This window comes from Phaseolus vulgaris, chromosome 8, assembly GCF_000499845.2.
Source record: "Phaseolus vulgaris cultivar G19833 chromosome 8, P. vulgaris v2.0, whole genome shotgun sequence".
Lineage (NCBI taxonomy): Eukaryota > Viridiplantae > Streptophyta > Magnoliopsida > Fabales > Fabaceae > Phaseolus > Phaseolus vulgaris.
The window spans coordinates 4,814,588-4,837,568 of record NC_023752.2 but is presented as its reverse complement, the minus strand read 5'-3'; the positions used below and the strand labels follow the sequence as shown (position 1 = coordinate 4,837,568).

The window sequence follows — 22,981 nt, the reverse complement described above, 5'->3', positions numbered from 1 at the left end:
TCATGAAATAGAAACTAATTTTTAAAAAATAAAAATAATTAGTTGTTATAGTGATTAAATTAAAGATTAAAAAAAATTGATTTCTAAATTAATTTCTATTATTGTTAAATAGTTTCTAAATTGGTATTTAATTAGCAAAATGTCATTTTTATTTGAACCTAGGAGCCTAGGGTTGAGGACCTATGGTGAATTTGGGGGTAATCATGCTTGTACTCAATATGGTGCAAAATGGTGCCAAATTACTCTAGCCAAAAGTATCTCAGTCTGATTCCTAAGGCTTCTAGCTAAAACATTCAGAATTTTTCGTGTTTATTCATAGTGAGAGAGAGATTTTATAAGTCCTAGTTAGTTGTTTTAAGTTTGAATTTTCCTCAACCTACTTCATATGCCACAAGCAAATGTCCCCTTATTTTTGTCTAAGATTTTGGATAGTTTTATTGAATCTATCTGTTAATGATTAGTGAATCCTATTACAGACTCTTTAGATAAGTTACATTTTATTTTAATTGGAGATCAAGATGACTAATAACTTGACTATGTGAAAAGGTTCCATACATATGCTATTATGCTATTCCTATACGAAGGGACTGACATGTTTGACAGAGAAGGTGAAATTGTCATTGTGATTGACTGTAGCATAAAAGAATCCATGAAGGGACTGACATGTTGACAAAGAAGGTGAAAATTGTCATTGTGATTGACTGTAGCATAAATGAATCCAGTAGGGGAATAATGTTACTTTCCTACTAGTAACTAGTTACAAATATATGTAAGAAGTTTCATATTTTGTTTCAATAAATATATAAAAGAAATGAAACAATAGGAGTCATAGGACAAGGAATTTACCTACCAAGAACTTTGGTAAGCAGTTAGTATAAAGATTGTAGTTTGTTTCAGCAGTAACAAAAGAACTGAAAAATAAATTATAACAGGAGGGAAGACACTGGAATACTAAACAAAAAAACATCAGCATTTTGCTGGTCTTGCTAATAGCTGTAAAAGGAGATTATGAAGGGAAATTTTGCATGACTCGTTGATAAATGGATGGTGCTGCTGAAGAAGAAGTGAGTGAAGCATTTGCATCTAGTGAGGGAATGCACGAACCATATATAGTATCATCCTTCTGTTCCTGCTTAGGCCTCAGAAATACTGTATCAATGTCCTTCACTTGCTGCCCAGAAAGAAAAGATTGGATAGGATTTATTGGTTTGGCACAGTTAAAGTTAAGTCCAGAAATTGAAAATTTTCCAGATGAGGGAAGATTCAATGGTAGTGGCATTGGAAAATCAGGGAACATTGAGGCAATGGATCCAGCTTGAGGGGCAGCACAACGATCAGGGTTCATTGCATAGCCATAAGGCATGGTGTTATTCAAGGAAGGATACTTCATTTGACAAAGGGAAGAAGGACCAAACTTCATGTCATTGTTGAAACTTCCAATCAAACTAGGCCTGAGAAACTCATTGCTGAATTCAGGTTTTCTATCAAAATGATGTGCAAGAGTTTGATGAGTCTCAGCCTTAATGCCAGCATTCCCTGGTAAAGCAAGAGCCACTTGCCCATTGACACCATTGGGGGGCAAACCACCATCACTTGTGTTTATCTGATTGTTGGTTCTTGCTGTGGGCACTTCATGATTGTGCTTTCCCTCATAAGTTGTAAGCACAAATTTTAGATTGTGTGAGGCCCTTTCCACATGTTTCCTTACCGTACATCCGGCACTTGTGCATTTATAGTAGCTCCTGGAACAGATCCACGACAAAAATTTAAATACATATCAGCCTATAAGCTCAAGTGAAAATCCTTGAGTAAGAGCTTGATGTAATTACAAAGCATAGCCCTAATGAGAAAAAGCTTGATGTGAATGAAAAACATAGAGAAAGACAGACAGAAGGATAACTACATAAATATCCATAAACAATATCAAACAAGCACACTTTCAACTTAAGAATGAAAATTGTACACTCTTCAAAAAGAGCAGTGGACAAGAGACAGAAACTATCAGCATCCAACCATTGGAAATAAGAATCTCGAATAATTTGATCCATATGCACATCTCTTTAACTCTATTAAAACTCTACAGATAGTTGAAAACTTAAAACTTCATTTGAGACCACAATAGTCCAACAAAAACAAAAGCCTTATATTTACAAATAAAATCAGCTACATGAATCATTGGATGTCATTGGACACATGACACCATTGGGCACGATGCCCCAAAACTATATATAATACTTCCTTAAAGATAGAAACACTACATCAGAGGTATATTTGAATCAATTGTGGGAAAGTATAAACAGGCCAGCAAGTGCAGAAAGAAAGGCAAGATACCTAGGATTCGGATTTCCTTTGACAACCTTCTGTCCATACTTACGCCAGCGATAACCATCATCAAGAATGTCCACTTCACTCTCAATTTGGACTACCACTCTTGGCTCACGAACAGACCTAGGGGGCAAAGTTGATTCAACTGCATAGCTCTCTTTCTTCCTGCAATGAAAAATTAATGTAGAAACATTTTAGTTCTTTCCACTTGATATGGGGCCATAAAGACATTATCAGATAGAGTATAAAACCTTCTTTTAGGTTCCGATTCATCATTCTCAGCTTCATCTTCAACCAACGCAAGTGCTTGAGTGGTTCCATCTTCTTCCATGTCATGACTAGCAAGTGTAGAAGAAAGCTCTGGGGTCTCCTCCGATTCAAACATAGATAGAGATTTAGCTTTGTTGGTTGATATAGGATCTGAAATCTCAGTCACAACAGAAGTTGATGATGTCCTTTCCTGACCATCACCCTTCCAATCTAAACTGTTTTTTGAATCTTTTAGTCCTGACTGAACATTTCTCCACATGAACCCACCATCAACTTTAGCTAATGCACCTTCTTCAGCCATGTCTGAAACCTCATCAGTAGAAAGTGCAGATCCTCTATGAGTAGAGTGTGGTTTTACATGGTTATGATTACCCTTATAAATAATTTCTGTAATTTGACCATCATGGGATCGTTCCACCTTTTTCTTGACCTGACAATTAGGTTGTGTGCATTTATAATAGCTTCTGGGATACTCACTACCTTTTACCTGTTTTTGTCCATATTTTCTCCAATTATAACCATCCTCTGAGGTCCTCACCACGCCTGTTGCATGAGATGCTTCTTTCAGTTCTCCTTCTGGAGCAGGTCTCCCTCCAATATCCTCACCATTGATACCATTTTTCGGCACAGCACTTTCATCGCTTACTTCTTCAGAGCCAGACATTGGCATCTCAACATTATTGGCATTAACAATTGCATCATTTACCATTTCAATATCATTGTATGAATTCACTTCACTATTTTTCACAGAATGGCCTTTAGAAAAATCTGCTGGGAATGAAAAATCTAATGGTGACTGAACTTGAGCAAGTGGTTGGCTTTCTCTATTTCCTCCCTTTATCGAGTGGAAATTACTAGAAACCTATTGAGTTCAAGGTTACCAACCAAATTCACTAGCATTGTTAGAAAAATATAAATTAAATAGATTCATTTAGGATAAATCTGAGAAAAACATAGCTCATGGGATTTGTCAACAAATACGACCCAAGAAGCTCGGTTTGATGTTTGTTTAAAATTCATACTACCAACGCTAATGTTTCAAGCTTATTGTGAGCTATAGTACTTAATTGACACAAACTTCTACTCCCATTCTCTGCATCAAACACATCTAACTGAGATGGTTTTCAATATTCAAATCACACAGCAAAATGGAGGAATAGATTGCAGAAGTAATGCATCAGCATCAACAATTTAATAAAAATCATTTTCATGCCCGTGACAGAAACCAGCATCAACAATTCAACAAATCATTTACATGCTTCTGACAGAGATAACACTACGCAACCCCAATTACACTTTGGATTTGTTAATAATAATAAATATAATTAACAACAACAAAGAAGGGTACCTGATTCAGAGGGGCAGAATAGGGAGGAAGCAATGGATTAGATTCCTGAGGTAGAGGTGGCATCATGAAGAAACTGCCCGTGGTGGGGGATGATGGCACTGCCTAGAACACCAATTAAAAAAAATCAAACTTCCACGGAAAATTTCAAAACAAGGAAAAGGGTGATCACACAAAAACAAACTCAGATGCAGCAAACCGTTCTCCAATCAAGATTGAAATGTTACCCAGACAAAATCTATGATCTTTAATGGAAATTCTTATTTTGTGGATCATTGAGGAGAAACTGGAATTTTGATTGAAAAACAACACCCAAAGTACCTATAAAAAAACGCAGATAAGTTTTATTTTGTGCGATTGTGTATATCATATATATAACCAAACCTGAGAATTTGGAAGCATGATGGGAGAGCCAAGCAATGCAGTGGGGCTGATGCCAGGGGGAATGGTGAGACGAGGTGATCGAGCAGCAGGGGAAGGAGAAGGGGTTGTTGAAGTTGCAGTGCGAAACAGTGCTGTGTTGATTTGTGCCGCATTGGAATTGAAACCCCTCCTCTCAGCAATGCTTCTCTTTGCACCATTTGATTCTGACACAAGGCTTTCTTCATTACAATTCTTGTTCTGATTGTTGTTTAGATCATCATGTTCCATTTTGACAGAAAAATGAATTAGAATTGATATTGGAAATGGAGATTGTTATGATGAGGCTGAAGTTCAGCTCCAGAACAGTGGAGCTGAAACCAATGAAAGTGAAGATTTGAAGTTGTTTCTGCCGTGAAATCTTTGCTTCCACACACAACACACAACACAACCATGTTACACACCATTTCTCTCACACACACTATTCTATGTGTATATATACACAACCATAATGTTTTTTTTTTTTTCATAAAAAAGAAAATTAAATAATAATATTAATAATAATAAATAAATAAATAAAACTTAGCCACCTTACTCTGCTAATGTCAATTTAGTAAACAAAGTTCATATTAATCATTGCGCTCGATTAATTTAAAGTTTTGCTCTTTTGCACAATTACAATTAAGGTTTTGTGATAAGATTAACAAGTCTAATAAATATTTTAGGTTTTGAAAAATATCAGGTATCTTTTCAATTCATTTTATTTTATGTTTAAATATTAATAAACGAAATTAATATTATAGTTTTTTACAGAAAATATAATTTAGTTTCCTGATATAACCCTTGTATTTGGTATTGGGATTTTTTTTTTACTTTCCTGGTTCACTAAATAAATTAAGAAAATGTTTATTTGAATTGTGAAATAAGTAATTTTTCAACAACAAAAAAAATTGTATTAACGTTGCAAAATGAAACTAATCATTCCTTTATGAAAAAAAATATAAATAAAATGTTAATTATGGACAGTTATTTAATAGTAAATTTTAGTTGGCATAAACGGAAAATTACAACAAGATAATTAATTAATTAATTAATTAAGGTTAGGGCAAATTAAGTAAATGTTTCGGAGAAAATGAGATTTGAAAAATGGGAATTTAAAACAACCACACACGTTGTTGATACCTCAAAACACTACGTTTTGGTTTCTGTTCTTCAAATCTATATGCAGCCATTTTCGGATCAAAAGTTCTTAGATTAGATTTTAATCTGCTATTATTGTTTTCTATTTTCTAACAAATTTTATTTTCTGTTATAATTAGTTCTGTCTTATTTTCCTTTAATGTCTCACACTAGTTACAACTCACACACTTTTATTCTTATTTTATTTCTTGCAATAAATTCACAATTACAAATGCTTTTTTTTTCTTTGACCTTAAAGAAAATGCAACAATTAAATTGAAACAGATAAAAACGTTTTTTTTCAAATAATAATAAAACAAAATAAAAAGGGACAACACTGCTTATAATAATCTTATCTAACTTAAATAAAATATGTTTCTCTTAAAAAAAACAATTAATTTTTTTTTTCATTAATAGTTCATCCCTTATAAATCCTTAACAATCTACATGTCATATATTATATGTATAACTAAATTTGACTTGACCAATATTAATGACATATTAATTACTTTATTATTTTAGAATTAATTATTTAATGACACCTTATTAATTATTTAAATATTTGTCCTGGTAATTAAAATAGAAAATACATTGAATTTAAATACCTCCAGTTTCGTATTCTGAACGTAAATAATTTATTAATGTTTTTAGAATTTTAAAAAAGACTAATTTATTTCATGCTAACTTTTCATTTTCATAATATTAAATTTTTTCTAATATATATATTTCATTTACCCTTTTCTTAAATTAAAATTTTACTCACTTGCATTTATTTATTTATTTATTTAATACACAACACAAGTATCGTTTATAAACCAATATTAATGACATGAAGACTATTTTTTTTATAGAATTAAATATTTTGAAATTATTCAATGGCAACTTATAGAATATTTTAAGTGTTCATTGAATTTTAAGTGCCCATGAAAAAATACAGTTTATATATATATATATATATATATATATATATATATATATAAAGAATTCTCTACTATAGTCTATCTTGAAAAGTTAAAGAAAAATAAAAGAATTTTAAGATTTTAGAAAATTAGATAAAGAAAAAATAAAATTTATTTAGTTTTCTATTTATAACTTTTAGAATATAATTTCAAAATATAATATTTATCAATTTTAAACTCACTCTCCTGATATTCATAAAATCGGATCCTTACATTGAATCAGATTCGTATTTTCAATATAAATTATTTATGTAATGCGTGAATATTTTTGCAATTTTTTCAAAAAAATATTATTATTTTTTGTTAATTTTAACTTTCAAAATATCAAATGCTTTTAATTTTCTTTAAATAAAAATTAATTTCCTTTTTCTTAAATCAAAATTTTAATTATTAGCATCTTTTAATTTTATACACAACACAGATATATTTTAGGAGACACGTTAATTATTTATTTGAATTGTTTTGTCGTATGTATTATTTAAATTATCTACTGTCTTGTGAAATATTTGTAACGTTCATTAAAATGTAAAGTCCGTACATAATTATAGTACAAAACACATTAAACTTTATTTACCATCAGTTTCATATTCTGAATATTTATAAATAATAAATAATAAATAATTTATTGAATACATGAATGTATTTATAATTTTAAAAAGGTTTATTGTTATTTCATGTTATTTTTTAATTGTCAAAATGTTAAATGTCTCCATTTACATACAAATTCATTTAATTTTTTTTCCAAATCAATCAAAATTTAACTAATTACATATTTTTTTTTACACTGATAAATATCTTTAGCCGATAATATATAAGTACAGTTACATCTATAATGAAATCTTAAACTACTTATCAAACCTTAACTACTTATCAACAACATTTAGTATATCAAGTTATTGTTTTGCTTTTATGTTAAAATTTATTTATTTTCTCCAAATCTTAAATTTATGTTTATATTAATATTTCCTTTTTTTTTATATCAAATCACATTTTCTTATATCCGTAAATTAAGTTAATTTATTTAACATTATTTATCATTTGTTATTAAATATTTAATTACTTGTATGCTTTTATTTGTAATTATATTGCATAATCTTATTCTTATTTCGCTATATTTTAAGTTTCAATTTATTAATTAATTATATTTTTCCATATACATATATTTTTTTTTAAATTCACTGTAAAAACATTAAATCATATAATTCATAAATATAAAATAAATCATCTGTGTTTTATAAAATTGTAAGTATATTAATACCAACTTTGCATTTTCAAAAAAAAAAAAATATATAAATTTGAAATAGAAAAAAACATGCTTAAATTTATTAAATTTTTTCAATGAACTAAAACAAAGTTAAGAAATACCTACACTAAAAAAATTATTAAATAACAATTAAATTTAGAGATAATAAATAAATAATTATTATATTAACTATATTATATACTGATTTAGATACTTTAAAATATACGTATTTAAATATGTTAGTTGGATTTTAGTTACTAATATTTTAGATTTTAAATTGATCAATAACTAATAGAAATTAATTTATAATATAAAATAGTAAGTAGATAAAATCTTGTTAGATACCAATTCATAAATTATTTTATAAATTTTTATTAATAACAAAATCTACTTTTAATAAAATAATTTTTTATAAAACAGTTTTTAATGCAGTTAAATAATAACTAATTGAAAGAATATTCTCTGTTTTATTCATCTATAGCAATCATACATATATATATATATAATCATAGCATTAGAACCGTACAGATTCTTTTTCTCACATAACATCTGTAATTAAGACTAATTATAGACACATTAATAGTGATTATATTCCTATAATTAAGTCTAATTATAGACTCATTAATAGTGATTATATTATATTCCTGTAATTAAGTCTAATTAAGTCTAATAATGATTTTGTCCGGTAATATCCCTCAAGTTGGAGCATGTAAGTCTTGAATGCCCAACTTGACCAAGATGGCTCCAAACTTTTTAGCACCGAGAGCTTTGGTGAAAAGGTCAGCTAGTTGTGTATGTGTGGGCACATAGGATGGAAGAAGGCGCTTGTGAATGATTTCATCTCGAACAAAGTGGCAGTCAACTTCAATGTGTTTGGTGCGTTCGTGGAAGACCGGGTTTTTAGCAATGTGAAGTGCTGCTTGACTATCACAATAAAGACAAATTGGGTCAGGATAAGGAACATGTAGAGAAGCGAGAATGTCTTTAATCCACTTTAATTCTCGGGTGGTCTTAGCCATTGATCGATATTCAGCCTCAGCAGAGGAGGCAGAAACCGTTTGTTGTTTCTGGGTTTTCCAAGAGATTGGGGAAGTGCCGAGTTGAATAAACCATCCGGTGAGAGATTTCCGTGTCAGTGGACAACTTGCCCAATCAGAATCACACCACCCAAAGAGTTGTAAGTTGTTCTCTCGAGGTAGAAGTATTCCTTGTCCAGGATGCCCCTTTAAATATCGAACAACACGAAGAGCAGCTTGCCAATGCTCGGAGCGTGGATTTTGCATAAATTGAGATAAAGCTTGGACACTGTAGGCAAGGTCAGGTCGAGTGAAACACAGATAAATTAACCTCCCAACAGGTCTACGATAAGTAACCGGGTCAGAAAGAAAAGAACCAGTAGCGGAGCTTAATTTGTGATTTTCTTCACATGGTGTAGTGGCGGGCTTCGCACCCAACAATCCGACTTCAGTAATGATATCTAAGGCATATTTCCTCTGACAAAGGAAGATTCCGTTGGGGGAGCGAGCAACTTCAACCCCCAGGAAGTACTTGAGGCGGCCTAAATCTTTCATATGAAAGCATTGATTTAAGTAGCCTTTAAAACATTGAATGGCAGTACCATTATTCCCTGCAATCACAAGATCATCAACGTAGACTAGCACAACCAACTGTATGTCATTATTATTGAGAGTAAACAGGGAATGATCCTTCGGGGATTGTTGGAAGCCGTAACGAGTGAGAGAAGAAGATAGTTTAGCAAACCAACACCTGGGGGCCTGTCGGAGGCCATATAGAGACTTTTGAAGCTTGCACACTGCCCCTGGTTGAGATTCTTGGAAGCCAGGAGGGAGTTTCATATAAACCTCATCATCAAGATCACCATGGAGAAACGCATTGTGAACGTCCATCTGATGAAGCTCCCAATCTTTTGCGGCTGCTACTGCTAAAGTTGTGCGAATGGTTACCGTCTTTACGACAGGAGAAAACGTCTCGTTGTAATCCAAACCCTCCACTTGATGATTGCCAAGAATTACCAATCGAGCCTTGAATCTTTCAATTGTTCCATCCGAGTTGTATTTGATTTTGTAGATCCATTTACACCCAAGGGCCTTCTTTCCAGGAGGGAGAGCGGTGAGTTTCCAGGTGTCATTGAGTTCGAGAGCATGAATCTCCTGTGCCATAGCATCACGCCACCGGGGTTCTTGGACCGCTTGAGAAAAGAACAGGGGTTCCTGCTCAGTGTGTAAAGAGGCAAAAAAACTTTGATGATGGTTAGAAAAGGAATCACAATTCACAAAATCATGTATAGGATACGAAACACCTGAGGATTCTGTTGAAGGAGGTGACGGAACAGAGGGGCTTGACGGTATCGTGGTGGCTGTGACAAAATCGCGTAACCGTACGGAAGGCAGCTTCGCGCGATGCCCTCGCCCAAGGGGAACCGCGGCCGTCAGCGGTGGTGAAGAAACCGACGGCGCCGTCTCCGTCGGACGCGGCGGTGGATCCGCGGATCGGAGTCGTTGATAGTGTGGTCGAAGTCATCTGTGAGGGTAGCATCCTCCTTGGCTGGGATGGGAGATGCAATGGGTTGGTTGACGATGCATTCATCTAGGTTTGAGGAGGCAACTTCATGAAGAAAATGTGGGTCCGTTCCAGTTTCTAAAGAGTTGGCAATAATTGGGTTTTGTAATGGTGGTGCAGTGTCCATCTTTTTGGCTTCAAAATATGGAAATTTATTTTCGAAAAAAATGTACATCACGAGAGACAAAGAAAGTTTATGTTTCCAAATCAAATAATTTCCATCCTTTTTGGCCATATGGATACCCGACAAACACACATTTTCGGCTACGACTATCAAATTTATCCCGCTGTCTATTTTGATTATGAGCATAACATAATGAACCAAATACTCGTAAGTGCGCGTAGCTGGGTACACATCCATGGATCACTTCATAAGGGGTTTTTCCTTTTAGAATGGAGGATGGTGTGAGATTGATTAAGTAGCCTGCAGTCAAAACGCATTCCCCCCAAAATTTAATGGGAAGATTGCCTTGAAACCGTAATGACCGAGCAACATTCAGAATATGCCGATGCTTGCGTTCGACGCGTCCATTTTGTTGCGGGGTCCCGACACAGGAAGTTTGGTGAAGGATACCTTGTTGAATGAAATAGTGTTTTAGACACATGAATTCGGTTCCATTGTCAAAGCAAACCATTTTAACACATTTGTTGTATTGCCTCTCAACGAGTGTGAATTTTTTTTTCAAAGTCACTGATACCTCTGTTTTTTCTTTTAACAAATAGATCCAAACTGCCCGTGAACAATCATCCACAATTGTCAAAAAATATGAAGCACCAAAGGATGAAGGAGTTTTATAAGGACCCCATAAGTCACAATGAATTAAATCAAAAATATTCAAAGCTTGATGCGCATTTAAGAAAAACTTATCTCTCGTTTGTTTCGATTTTTCACAAACTTCACAAACTGTATTCAACTCATCACGAGTACATTTCCCACTTATATCAGGAAGCATTTGCACAATCTGAAATGACAGGTGTCCTAATCTTTGGTGCCAAAGTGCTAGTTGATTTTCCATCTTGACATGACATGCTTGAGTCTTCCGTACCCCACGATACCAATAAAGCCCATCTTTACGTTCACCTGCTCCAATCAGCGTCCTCGAAGTGCGGTCCTGTATAATACACAATTTATCAGTGAATGTTACAACACAATTTTCTTCATTCGTCAATTGAGGTACTGAAAGTAAATTGCATTTTAATTTGGGAACATAAAGGACATTTTTCATTTCAAGTCCTTCTTCAAGAGTCACTGTTCCCTGTTCGCAAGCTAGAACACGTTCACCATCGGGTAACCCTACGGGGCACCTTTGTATAGTTTCCTTTTCACTCAAATTTTCCAGTGACCCGGTCATATGGTTTGATGCCCCACAGTCAATAATCCACAAATCCCAAATGCTCTTACCAGTCATTTTCTCTGGTTCATTTGATTTTTGTTTGCTGATCATATCAACCAGTACCTTCCATTGTTCATTGGTCAGACCTGCCATCTCAAGTTTCTTGTCGTCATTGTTGGCTTGACTGTTGCTTCCACTAGCGTGTGCCACATTTACACGTGTCAGGTTACCTTTGTTTCGCATCCCTTGGCGTCCCCTGCCGCTCCATTTGCCTTCACCTTTTGGTCTGCCACCATTCGGGATATCCGATCAATTGGAAGCATCCCTTCATGTCATGATCATTTTTACCGCAATGACTGCACGTCATTAATTTTTCTACCATATCTCCACGCCCTTTTTCTTTGTAGTTGGCCTGCATCGCGAGACCCACGACCAACCCCCTTTCTTCCGTTGATTTGGCCATCATTCTCACTCTTTCTTCTTGTACCAACATAGCATATACGCGGTTCAGAGACGGCAATGGATCTGAGGCCAGAATGTTTGATCTTACTGTCTCGTAGCTTGCGTCATCCAACCCCATAAGGAGTTGATGAACCTTCTCCTCCTCCCTTCGTTTTTCCAACTGAGCACCAATCCCACACTTGCATCCACCACACGTACAAGATGGAATTTTGTCACTGTTAGCAAGCTCATCCCAAAGGACCTTCAATTTTCCAAAGTAAGTTGCCACCACCATTCCCTCCTGCTTGCATCTTGACAAGTCCGACCTTAGTTGTTGAATTCTAGGTCCATTCACGACCGAGAATCTTTCTTTAATGTCTTCCCCCAAGTTATGTGCAGTCTCAGCATATACTATTGTCGATCGTAAGCTTGGTTCAATGGTGTTTAGAATCCAAGATACAATCATGGACTGCACGGTCCACCAATCTTCAAGGTCGGGTGCCTCATCCTCTGGTTGGATATGCGTTCCATCAATGAAGCCCCATTTTCTCCGGGCACGAAGCGAGATCTTTATTGCTCTTGCCCATTCGTCGTAATTTTCTCCGCGCAATTGGACTTGCGTGATTATGTTTCCGGGATTGTCACTCGCGTTGAGATCATATGACGAGTAGGTCTTCTTAGCACCTCCTCCTTCGTGCTCTGCTTTGTTGGCATTATTCTTTTCTGGTGCATCTGCCATGGTTGTGCACCGTTGCCTTTGCTTTGTGCTTGTCGGGTATTAGAGTTTTGAGCTCTGATACCATGAAAGAATATTATCTGTTTTATTCAATCTGTCTTTCATCTATAGCAATGATACATATATATAACCATAGCATTAGAACCGTACAGATTTTTTTTCTCACATAACATTTGTAATTAAGACTAATTATAGATCCATTAATAGTGATTATATTCCTATAATTAAGTCTAATTATAGACTCATTAATAGTGATTATATTTCTGTAATTAAAAGTCTAATAATGATTTTGTCCGGTAATACTAATTTATTTTTATTTCTAAAATTAGTTTTTATTTAATGATTTTTTTTAATAATAATGAGATAACATACAATTTTAAATAATACCCTATGTCACAGAATAAAATATATATTTTTTTCATTCAAAGCAACTCTTATCTCAAATAAATATTGGGAAAAAAAAATCATTCACAAAGTTCTTACAAAACTCTTGCACTGGAAGAACATAAAGTCCTACAAGGTGGCATATTTAGTATAATTTTATCCAACTACCTTTTTAAATTCAAATAATTATTAACACTAAAAAATCACCTACACAATATAAAAAATTACCTACAATAAAATTTTAATAAAAATATTTTTATAATTTAATGTTGTATTTGTATTTCAATAGTTATCTATAATCTATAATAATTCCTCTTTTGTGTACAAAATTTCTTACAATTTTACCTTTTAAATAACTACTTTTTTAAGTTCAAAATAATTATTTATTTTTATAATTAATTTTAATTTAAAAAAATATTTTTATAATTTAATAATATATTTTGTTATAATAGTTATTATAATAATAGAAATATTTTTGTCAAAAGAAAAAACCTACAATATTTAGATTACTTATCTTTTAATAAATAAATAAAATATTTATTTATTTAATAAAATAAATAATTTCATAATTTCTGTTTATTTCAAAATAATTAAAAAACTTCTCTTTTTAAAAATAGTGGATATATATATATATATATATATATAATTATTTATTCTTTAAAATATGTGTGAATAAAAATGTATAATAAAACTTGTAATAACATTTCTAAATTTATCTTACATATTAATTTAAGAAAATTTTAATTATTATAAACTTATAATATTCTCATAATAAAGGGAGGGAGAGACAACTGAGAAAGATGTATTATGTTGGTAATAAATTTAAAAACTAAATAATTAGTATTTAAAATATTAATTATTAATTAGATATAATTTAGAAACTATTTAGTAATAATAGAAATTAATTTAGAATTTTTTTTTTAGTTTTTAAAATGATTTCTAATTTAGTTATTATTGTAATTAATTATTTTAATATCTAAAAATTGGTTTTTATTTCATAAATTTTTTTAGTGTATATATATAATTGTATGACATTTGTTTTTAAATTATCTACATTATGCAAAAAAATATATATATTGTTAAAGATAAATAAGAAAATGTAACTACATTTCATTCTTAGATTTTTTTTCTTTCTTTTATTCTCTCAAGCAAAGAAAATGTAAGTCCTTTTTTTCCTCTCTCTTTTCTCTCAAACAGATTCTCATTTTTTTTTCTCAAATGAAATTCTACCAGTTAAAAGATAACTAAGTATAAATTATTTTAATTAACAAAATCTGATTTAAAGAAAGTTTCTTTTTTATTCTAGTGTTTTTGTATTTACTCATTTTAACTTAATTTTTTAGTGTTTTAAGGTTTCACAGGTTGTTAAGTTACCTTTTTTTCATTCATTTATCTCTTCTCTTTTTCATGAGTATTTTGAGTGATTCAGTGATGCTTCCTAGGTTTCTAGGAATTTTGGTGTGTTTTCATCTCTCCATTTTTGTTATGGTTTAAAAAACAATTTTAAGATAAAGGAAACTATTTTGAATTATAAATGAATTCAGTTTTGTGTATTAAAGACTATATAACTTTGGAGGGATAGATTATGTAATTGATTTAAAATATTATTCAATCTAGAAAGAAATATGCAGAAATTTCAACATTGATTTAGGAAATTTGGTTATTGGAAATGAAAAAGAAAAGATGGAATTGGTGAAATTGAGAAACATTGATGAATGTTGGTAAAACTCTTAACTGATTTATAATATCTAGAAAAAGACTTGGAAATAAAATTATAATATCTCACAAAGAGTATTAGAAACAAATCAGCATACTAAGAAATAAAGTATGGGTTTAAATACTGAATTAATTTTTTTTTCAAGATCTTGGAACAGAAAAATCATACAAATTTCAAAAATAAATCATCAAACTTCAGCTGTTGAAACAATAGAATGTTAGACTTTTCTTAATTTTTTTATTATATTATTTATAAAAAAATTGTATCTTCGTATATAAAACTAAAGAAAGTTTTATAATTAAAGAAAGTTTTGTTCTCCAATTCTTTAATAAGTTGTGTTAAATGTCTTTCTAAATTTAATTGCTATTTTAAAAATTATTTTTAAAATAGTTAATAATTCGTATCTTATTAAGTAATAGATTTGTTAGTATGTTTTAGTGAGTCTTTCTCTCTGTTATATATATTGTTCTATCTTCTCTCTATAAAATACATTTTTTTAATAATAATTATTTTTTCTCTTCTTCGAATGTTCACACAACCTCTCATCCTTACATGGTATCAAGAGCATTGATCTTTTGTTTTTCTCTATACCTCTTTTCTTTTTCTATGTTCTCCTGGCCTCTAATCCAGTTTTCCACTCTAAAACAAAATACTTTGAGTTTGATCTCTTTTTTGTGTGAGATAGTGTTCAACAACAACGTCCCATTGTTGTTCATCTTCCTTCTCAATATCAAATTGTTGATTTGGTGACAAAACCACTATCTGATTCTATGTTTTGGAAGTTTAGAACTTGACTCGTGGTTGAACCTATTTCCACAATAAGCTTAAGGAGGAATACTAAGCAATAAATTTGTTAGTCTAATTTAATAGATCTTTCTCTCTGTTATATATATTGTTTTATCTCTTCTCTATAAAATATTTTTTTTTCAATAATAATCTTCTTGTTTTCTCTTTTCTCTGTCACTCAACTTCACCTCACATGCTTACACGTTTTTAATTAAACTTATTTATGTTTTAAGAGACACTATATTTGATTAAGCTTTATTCACTAGTGCAAAATATAGAAATAAGTAATGTGAATTTAGTGCAGCTTTGCGCTCAGACGTTTTCGTTAAAAATGCGGTGACATTTTTGAAATTAAGTTCGTTTACAAATGCGGCTATTTGTAACAGCCGCACTCATAAATCAAGCGTTTTGATTTATAAGGGTGGCTTAGCCACCCTTATAAATCAAAACGCTTGATTTATGAGTGCGGCTTCACCTATGGTTGCACTTGTAAAGCGCTTAATTTATGAGTGCAACTGTTACTAATAGTCGCACTAGTAAATCATTTTTACCCTAAATTTTGAAATGCGCCGCTTATGCTTTCACTTTTTTTCTCCTCTCTGACTTTCGCGTTTGCGCTGTTCTCTCTCGCGTTTGCACTTCGTGATCATCTCTTCTTTTTTTTTGTTTTTCATAGTTCAAATTTTCAAAAATTGAACTGGATAAAATTAAAAGTTTGTAATTTTTTTTCTTTCTCTTTTTATTGTTTATCAATACTAACTTGTAATTTTTATTAAATTATAGTGTAATAAACAACCAGGAAAGTGTGGCTATTACGCTTTGTTATAGATGATTACCATTGTAAGACTAGGCCTTAAAAGTAATTGGCAGGAGGTAACAGTAATTGGCAGGAGGTAACATGATATGTTAAATTATTTTTATAATTCTTAAACATGTATCTTAAAACTAATTTATGTCAACCATATTTTAAAATGCAATTCTTCACGGACGAAGCGCCAATGTAAGACAATCTTGGTCCACAAATTCACATATTTCCTAAATTTTTATAATTTTAGGATAGTTGATCAGAAATGGGATAGATAGATATATATTAGTGTTTATAAATCCAACTTAAGGCAAGATTTATGAGTGCGGCATAACCTTGAAAACATGTTTCAAACCATAACATGCAGGGGAAGCTTACAAAAGTGAAACCATCCCTGCTTTTAAGAGTAAGTAAAATTAGCCGTCTAACCAAGGCACACTGATTCAGAGTCCTCAACATCATCTTCCACACACACACTTGTTACCTCTTCTCTGCTACTCATGCTAATGCTGGATGCTGATGAGCCAACAAGGGTTTCTGCCACACCACCATGTGTCAGGGTAGTTTTTCTCTTGCTTCTGCTTCTTCTCCATTTCCTCAACAACTCAGAATCCTCATTTTCATCTCCTGCTTCCCCTACTACTAACTCTGCACCTTCTCCACTTGTAACTTCACTCACCCCATGATCTCTGGAATACTGTGGTTTCACCAGAAAAAGAAGTGGCCTATAACAACATAGGAGAGTCATGAGAAGCCCCATGTAGACATACAAGGACACCCAAACATAAAATGTCCACTTCCAATTTCGAACCAACTCTTTGGTCCAAGGTAAATTGGATCGTATCACAATTTCAGCTTCATAAAGCTCTGGAAGATATGATGTTCCTGCTCTTGAATGCAAAGTTACTCTAATAGCATTGCTTCTTCTATAGTCTTCTTTGTGTCTCAATAGTTCTACTTTGATATTCTGAGTCTCCCCTGAGATTCCCAGTACCAGAGGCACACCCATCATAAAGCTTCGGGCTAGTCGAATCGGTGAGCTTCTGAACCGCAACATGCATGGCTGGCTAGATTTTGCTATCACATCTCCATTCAAAGATACTAGTTCTGCTGTCAACTGCAAAAAATGTCTCTAAAATTAATTCTTAAACAAATAGATCCTAGATCAAGGATACAATGCCACCAATTGAATTCATACCTGAAACACCCCAAGCTCCCTATTGAAGTCAGATTCAGGCATCACAAGGACCAAAGAAGCGAAAAAGGTGTGACCAACTGGGACACTGATGTGCTTTTTCTTTATGTGACCCTTAAAGCTTGTCAATCCATTGAATAGAAACACAGCTGTAGGGTGAGTTTCAGTGTAATCAAAGTACACACTTTCCTTAACAGAAACGGGTTCCTCCACCCAGAACCGAACCAAACCAACACCCACCACAGTAGCCAGAAAAAGGAACAGAATCAAAACCATGCACACATACAAAACAGTCAGAAAGCAAAGTCCCAGTTTCTTCAGCAAGAGTGTGCCACCATGAGTGACTTGAGAAGGAACACATTGCACTGCTGATTCGACATTGTCTGTGGTCTCCTCAGCTCGGTGGTAGGACTCTGAAGCCACGGAAAAAGGGGAGCATATAGGGGAAAAGAAAGAAACCAGGCCATTGTAGATCAAATCCGTTTGAAAGGATAGTAGTTTTGCAAGTGGTGGCAAAAGAAACCCTTCGTTTTGGTGTTCCTCCATGGAAAGATGGTCGAGTGGAGTTTCATAGGGAGAGACAAGGATAAACACATGCAGTGCATTATTGTTGCATAGTGTGGCAGCATACGTGTCAGCTATATGAGATGAAGATGGTGTCGTGTCATTTTGCATGGGCAAGAAAGACACTGTACAAACTATGACTGCAGAAATTCATTTCTGCTGGCTGAAAATGAACTTTCGACCATTATATTAAAAGCCCTTCCTCAAAACATTATTTGAAATCCATGACCAAATATATCATATATTCAAGCTCCGTGGTGTAATAGAATATGTAATACCAAAATTTATTTTCATGTGGAAGGAAAACACATTCGTGCTTTATAGATCAATCCACCATGACTACTACAAATGTCATACCATCAGGTTTCAAATATTTATATGATATTAAATAATTTTATATATTTGGTTTCAAATATAAAAGAATTGAATATAGAACTTTGAATTAACTTTGAGTTTAAACGACTGATAAATTTTTTATATTAAGCTTTATTATCTATCAGCTTACTTTAACAATGAAAAGAACCAAATGTTCAAAAGCTCTTTTCGGATAGCACACACCAGACTCCCACGTTTTTTGAAGAACCGGTTTCAAGAATTCAGACAACGAAAAAACTATGTGACCGTGCCTATTGAGGGATGCCATATTTGAACAAACACAAAACAAAGTACATAGATTTCAGTGGCAAAAGCTTCAAACACGCATGTCCAACAATTCCATTCTCCCACGTCTTCATGCATTCACATATAGTAGCACTTTGCACTAATCTTTCTCACTCAAGTTCGATCCCTTCATTGTTCCACAATCAGCTTCATTTTCATTTTCATCTGGTGCAATTTCACGGCTCGACAACTTTGAAACAATGACACCCCGTCACAAAAGAACCCATTTTTTGAGGAAGCACCAACCATGGACCTCCAAGAAAATAGATTATTCTCAGGCATTTGATCAAACACTTGGAGAGGGAAGACATGAATTAGAAAAGAAGGTTGCGTAGAATAAGAGTTGAAGGTAGGTGATGGACAGACGCAGTTAATTTGGTCTGTCAACACGATTTCTTTTTCCTTAATGTATTATAAAAACATAAAGACCTTCCATCTGATACAAACCCAGGTTCATTTTGTTTGGGTGAATTTTCTTATAGGGCACTTAGTCTGAAACAGAGTAGACAATTAGTGTCTTTTACCTTCTTTTCTAACATGATTGGTAAACCACTTGTTAGATTAATCAATTGATCAACGAACTCTACACACACATATATTAAGAACAAGGCACATGAATTGCAAGTAGTTTTACAGCTATACAAACCACAACCAGAGCAGTGAATAAAAAACTGGCTCAAGCGACTCATTAAATATTTAATTTGCATAGATCACGCAATGATGCAAACCTACAAAAAGGCGTCATAATTGACCTTGTCCATGCCCAAGTAGTTAGATTAGAGCAGTATCACGTTGCCTCATACTGAACATCGATTCCACCCTTCAACAAGAGAAATCCTTAGCTTAATCCTTAAACGTAGTGTTACTTTATAAAGGACAATACTTTGTATGTAAGCAAACATGAGACAAGGACAGAAAAATCCTACCAAATTTATAGAAAAAGATACCAATCTTTGCTGCTTCGTCGGGCCTCCAGAGTGGAACATTATTTTACATCATAGTACAATAAGATCATTTGGTCAAAATATGGATATGTATATACTACTGTACTTAAATCTCTCCAAACTCGGTAACAGACAACCATTAACTTAATTTATGGGGGGGAAACAAGCTTTCGTGCAGCAATTAAAAACAGAGATAATGTTGGTATGAAATGGACAGACACTCCAACCAACTATCATCATCATCAAGGGGATTTTATCGCTTATACAAAAAGCAGTACTAGACTAGGTCGTGGTGTCACATAAATGTAGTCCTTACATGAATTGAAATCAAACAGACAGCTCGGTTCGAGAGATCAGAATTCCATCAGTGTCTGCATATAGCCATTCCCCATCAGAGATCCTTGTCCCAGCAATATTTATGGGAACATGCTTTTCCCCCATGCCTTTCTTATTGGCCTTCATGGGATGGGAGCCTAGGGCTCTCACCCCAATATCACAACCATTGATCTCATCCACATCTCTTATACATCCATTCACAACAATACCGGCCCATCCATTGTTTTGAGCTTGTACGACAGGGTTGCCACCCAAAATGGCACAGCGCAAACTCCCTCCTCCATCAACAACAAGCACTCTTCCGTTGCCTTTCTCTTCAAGGAACTCACGAACCAAAACGTTGTCTTCAAACACCTTCAAGGTAACTATAGGTCCAGAGAATACCTGTCGACGACCATAAATCTGAAAAATTGGCTTAAGGGCACGAAGCTCCCCACTCAAAATTAACTGTGGGTTCGCATCACACACTTCAGCGGTAGTAACCAAGGCCATTTACTTCAAAAGCCTGGAAAAAGACAAAAATATCAGATATCATTATATAAAAAGACAGAAAAACATTTAATAACCATTGTTTTGAGTAATTAAAAGCATTTATCAGAATATTTGAATTGTTTTTACTGAATATTTTTAATCAGTGCTCATAAGACACTCATCAGAGCTCTACTTAGATAAATTTCTTAATCTACACTTGTTATAGAGAAAAAAAGGTAAAATGATTTAACTTTCTAACATAAGCTACAATTATTTTATGCATTAGTTAAAAACAGTTTTTAGAGAGAAAAATTACTGATTAACTTATATTTATGCTATCTTCAACTTGTGAGAGAATTTTTTAATGTGAAATGAATCCAAACATGACCCAAGAAGATTTTCTCAATTAAGGTAGCAGAACAGGGAGTCCTGCTGGTGAGTGTCCTGTGGTTTTTACAACAGATCAATATGAAGATATCTTAACAATATTAAATGTCATAATTTTCTAATAACACCATTCCTATTTGATTTATTAACTAATATCTAAAGCTAAGTAGTTTCCGAGAACAAAGGCACTAGATACTAATTTGCTCTGAATGCATAGGTACATGCAAGTCTACCAGCAAGGCTGGCATTTACATATAAAGCCTTAAAAAATCCGTGTAATCACGTAATTGATATCTCTGTGGTGTTCATTACACAACTCGCTCTCCAGGTTAAAACATCGAAACTAAATTGGAAAATTCGCGAATATATCAATCAACAGCCAGACAAGAACTGAACATTAGCAATCAAACCTAGAGAGAAAATAAAAAAGAGTTAATACACTAAAAAGAACCGGTTAATTAGCAAGAATCCGAAATCGAACAAACAGCGGGATCAATGCGGTTAAGAGCTGAAGACCGTACGGTGAATAAAAAGAGAGAGTGAATCAACGCTCAGACCTAAGCATCCAATTCGAAACTTCCAAAAACATAATCAAGCACGGATCAAGTAACGATTCGAAAATCAAAAGCATAAAAAGAGAGCGAGAGAAGGATTCGAAAATCAAAAGCGATTGCGAGCGAGAATGAATCGGAAAATGAAGAGAAAGAAGAGAAATACCGATGGAGAAATAGATCTGAAGTTGGAAAGTGACGAGAATGAGAACGCGGAAGGAGTTAAAGCGCTGAGGCACGAGCGAGATATTCTTGTCTTCCCACTGCAAATATATTTGATAGTTGATAGTGAGTGAAAATGAAAATCACAATATTATCAACACAAATGCCACTCACTAGTGAACGGCTCTTAAGTCTACTAAGTTTGTATATAATAATTATTATTATGTGAATTTTTCATCTATTTTTCCTTTTCTTTATTCATTCTATTCATTTTTCTATGTTTGATATTATAAATTAATCATAAATCATATAAATTTTTTAAAATAATCATAATAAAATAGCAATTACAGTTTGGCCAGTAAAAGTATGTTCTGATTAAATCTTTAAAAATATACAGAACTCGAATTTATCATAATGTAACAAAAAATATCAAAACATACCCCCAAAAAAATTACAAGAAATGAAATATAAACTTTTGTAATGAATTTGACTATGGGCAGAAAAATGTTAGAATGAGAATGTAAAAGTTGGTGTTTGTAATAAAGAAGTCAACTTGGTTTATTTTTAATTAATAAAATCATAATGAAACAATTGTTTGAAAAAGAGTGTGATGTTTAAATAGATGAGTGAATAAAAGGGGAAAAGGACAAAAAAATGTTAAAAAAAGAGGAGGCAATTACAAGTCTTGTATAAAGAATTGCTTAATTCGATATCGAGCGTAACCACTTCATTCAATTCAATAAATTGGTAAGCATGGATAATTTTGACTTCTTCTCGTATTTGTCCTCGCCACCACTCATAACCCACCAAGTATCAGAGTGGGAAGCGTGGACTACGTCATCAATTCCCCATTATTGAAGACAAATCTATTTCACGTTTTTTCACTAAACCAATGGATTTTCAAAAATATTCTTTATCATACTTTTTAAGAAACTTTCCCGTGTTGATTACTTTTTTTTAACTTCTCTCTCTATATGCTGATTTAAAATACATAAATAAATTCTTTAACAAGTTTAATACAGTTATTAATAAACTCACTTTTTTAATTTCCATAAATTGGTTAGAAAAAGGTCCTATTTATACTTCATTGATGTGATCGCTTGAAGAAAAAACACTTAGAATGAGGAAGTGAATTTTTTTGACATAAGTTAAAATTAATTTATTAGTCAAATTTAGTTTATGAGAAAGTTTATCTTATTTTTCTCTCTTTATGGATAATATGGGGAGAGTTGTCCCAACATAGTAGG

The 22,981-nt window shown here is 32.9% G+C and overlaps 4 protein-coding genes across 4 annotated transcripts; all 4 read right to left on the bottom strand.

The window, feature by feature from the left end:
• Window positions 1–831: 831 nt before the first annotated feature.
• Window positions 832–4,772, bottom strand: LOC137824176 (WRKY transcription factor SUSIBA2-like). The gene is made up of 5 exons (XM_068629657.1): window positions 4,325–4,772; window positions 3,944–4,045; window positions 2,577–3,457; window positions 2,332–2,490; window positions 832–1,742 (listed from the first exon to the last, which is right to left on the bottom strand). The coding sequence occupies exons 1-5, from the start codon at window positions 4,589–4,591 to the stop codon at window positions 1,007–1,009; spliced, it is 2,145 nt and encodes a 714-aa protein (XP_068485758.1). The 5' UTR covers window positions 4,592–4,772; the 3' UTR covers window positions 832–1,006.
• LOC137823564 (uncharacterized) lies at window positions 4,655–12,775 on the bottom strand. The gene is made up of 7 exons (XM_068628750.1): window positions 12,033–12,775; window positions 11,719–11,881; window positions 11,167–11,373; window positions 9,995–10,288; window positions 9,715–9,912; window positions 8,575–9,123; window positions 4,655–4,726 (listed from the first exon to the last, which is right to left on the bottom strand). Exons 1-7 carry the CDS (start codon window positions 12,773–12,775, stop codon window positions 4,655–4,657), a joined length of 2,226 nt encoding a protein of 741 aa, XP_068484851.1.
• Window positions 12,776–16,725: 3,950 nt separating this feature from the next.
• Window positions 16,726–19,459, bottom strand: LOC137824085 (seipin-1). Its single transcript, XM_068629538.1, has 2 exons — window positions 17,663–19,459; window positions 16,726–17,581 (listed from the first exon to the last, which is right to left on the bottom strand). Exons 1-2 carry the CDS (start codon window positions 18,332–18,334, stop codon window positions 16,889–16,891), a joined length of 1,365 nt encoding a protein of 454 aa, XP_068485639.1. The 5' UTR covers window positions 18,335–19,459; the 3' UTR covers window positions 16,726–16,888.
• Window positions 19,460–19,813: 354 nt separating this feature from the next.
• LOC137824086 (putative 4-hydroxy-4-methyl-2-oxoglutarate aldolase 2) lies at window positions 19,814–20,655 on the bottom strand. Its single transcript, XM_068629539.1, has one exon. The coding sequence runs from the start codon at window positions 20,653–20,655 to the stop codon at window positions 20,155–20,157; it is 501 nt and encodes a 166-aa protein (XP_068485640.1). The 3' UTR covers window positions 19,814–20,154.
• Window positions 20,656–22,981: the final 2,326 nt, after the last annotated feature.

Bases quoted from the DNA above. Each gene is read 5' to 3' on its own strand.
- LOC137824085 (XM_068629538.1), bottom strand. From the start codon at position 18,334: ATGCAAAATGACACGACACCATCTTCATCTCATATAGCTGACACGTAT. The intron at 17,582-17,662 runs GTATGAATTCAA...CATTTTTTGCAG, and splicing joins GGGAGCTTGGGGTGTTTCAG to TTGACAGCAGAACTAGTATC.
- LOC137824086 (XM_068629539.1), bottom strand. From the start codon at position 20,655: ATGGCCTTGGTTACTACCGCTGAAGTGTGTGATGCGAACCCACAGTTA.
- LOC137824176 (XM_068629657.1), bottom strand. From the start codon at position 4,591: ATGGAACATGATGATCTAAACAACAATCAGAACAAGAATTGTAATGAA. The intron at 4,046-4,324 runs GTTTGGTTATAT...TTGGTGTTCTAG, and splicing joins TCATGCTTCCAAATTCTCAG to GCAGTGCCATCATCCCCCAC. The intron at 2,491-2,576 runs GTTTTATACTCT...TTTTCATTGCAG, and splicing joins GAATCGGAACCTAAAAGAAG to GAAGAAAGAGAGCTATGCAG.
- LOC137823564 (XM_068628750.1), bottom strand. From the start codon at position 12,775: ATGGCAGATGCACCAGAAAAGAATAATGCCAACAAAGCAGAGCACGAA. The intron at 10,289-11,166 runs GTTTGTGAAGTT...CCTCAAACCTAG, and splicing joins CTCGTGATGAGTTGAATACA to ATGAATGCATCGTCAACCAA. The intron at 4,727-8,574 runs GTCTTCCACGAA...TGTGTGTGGAAG, and splicing joins TTCACATTGCTAAAAACCCG to CAAAGATTTCACGGCAGAAA.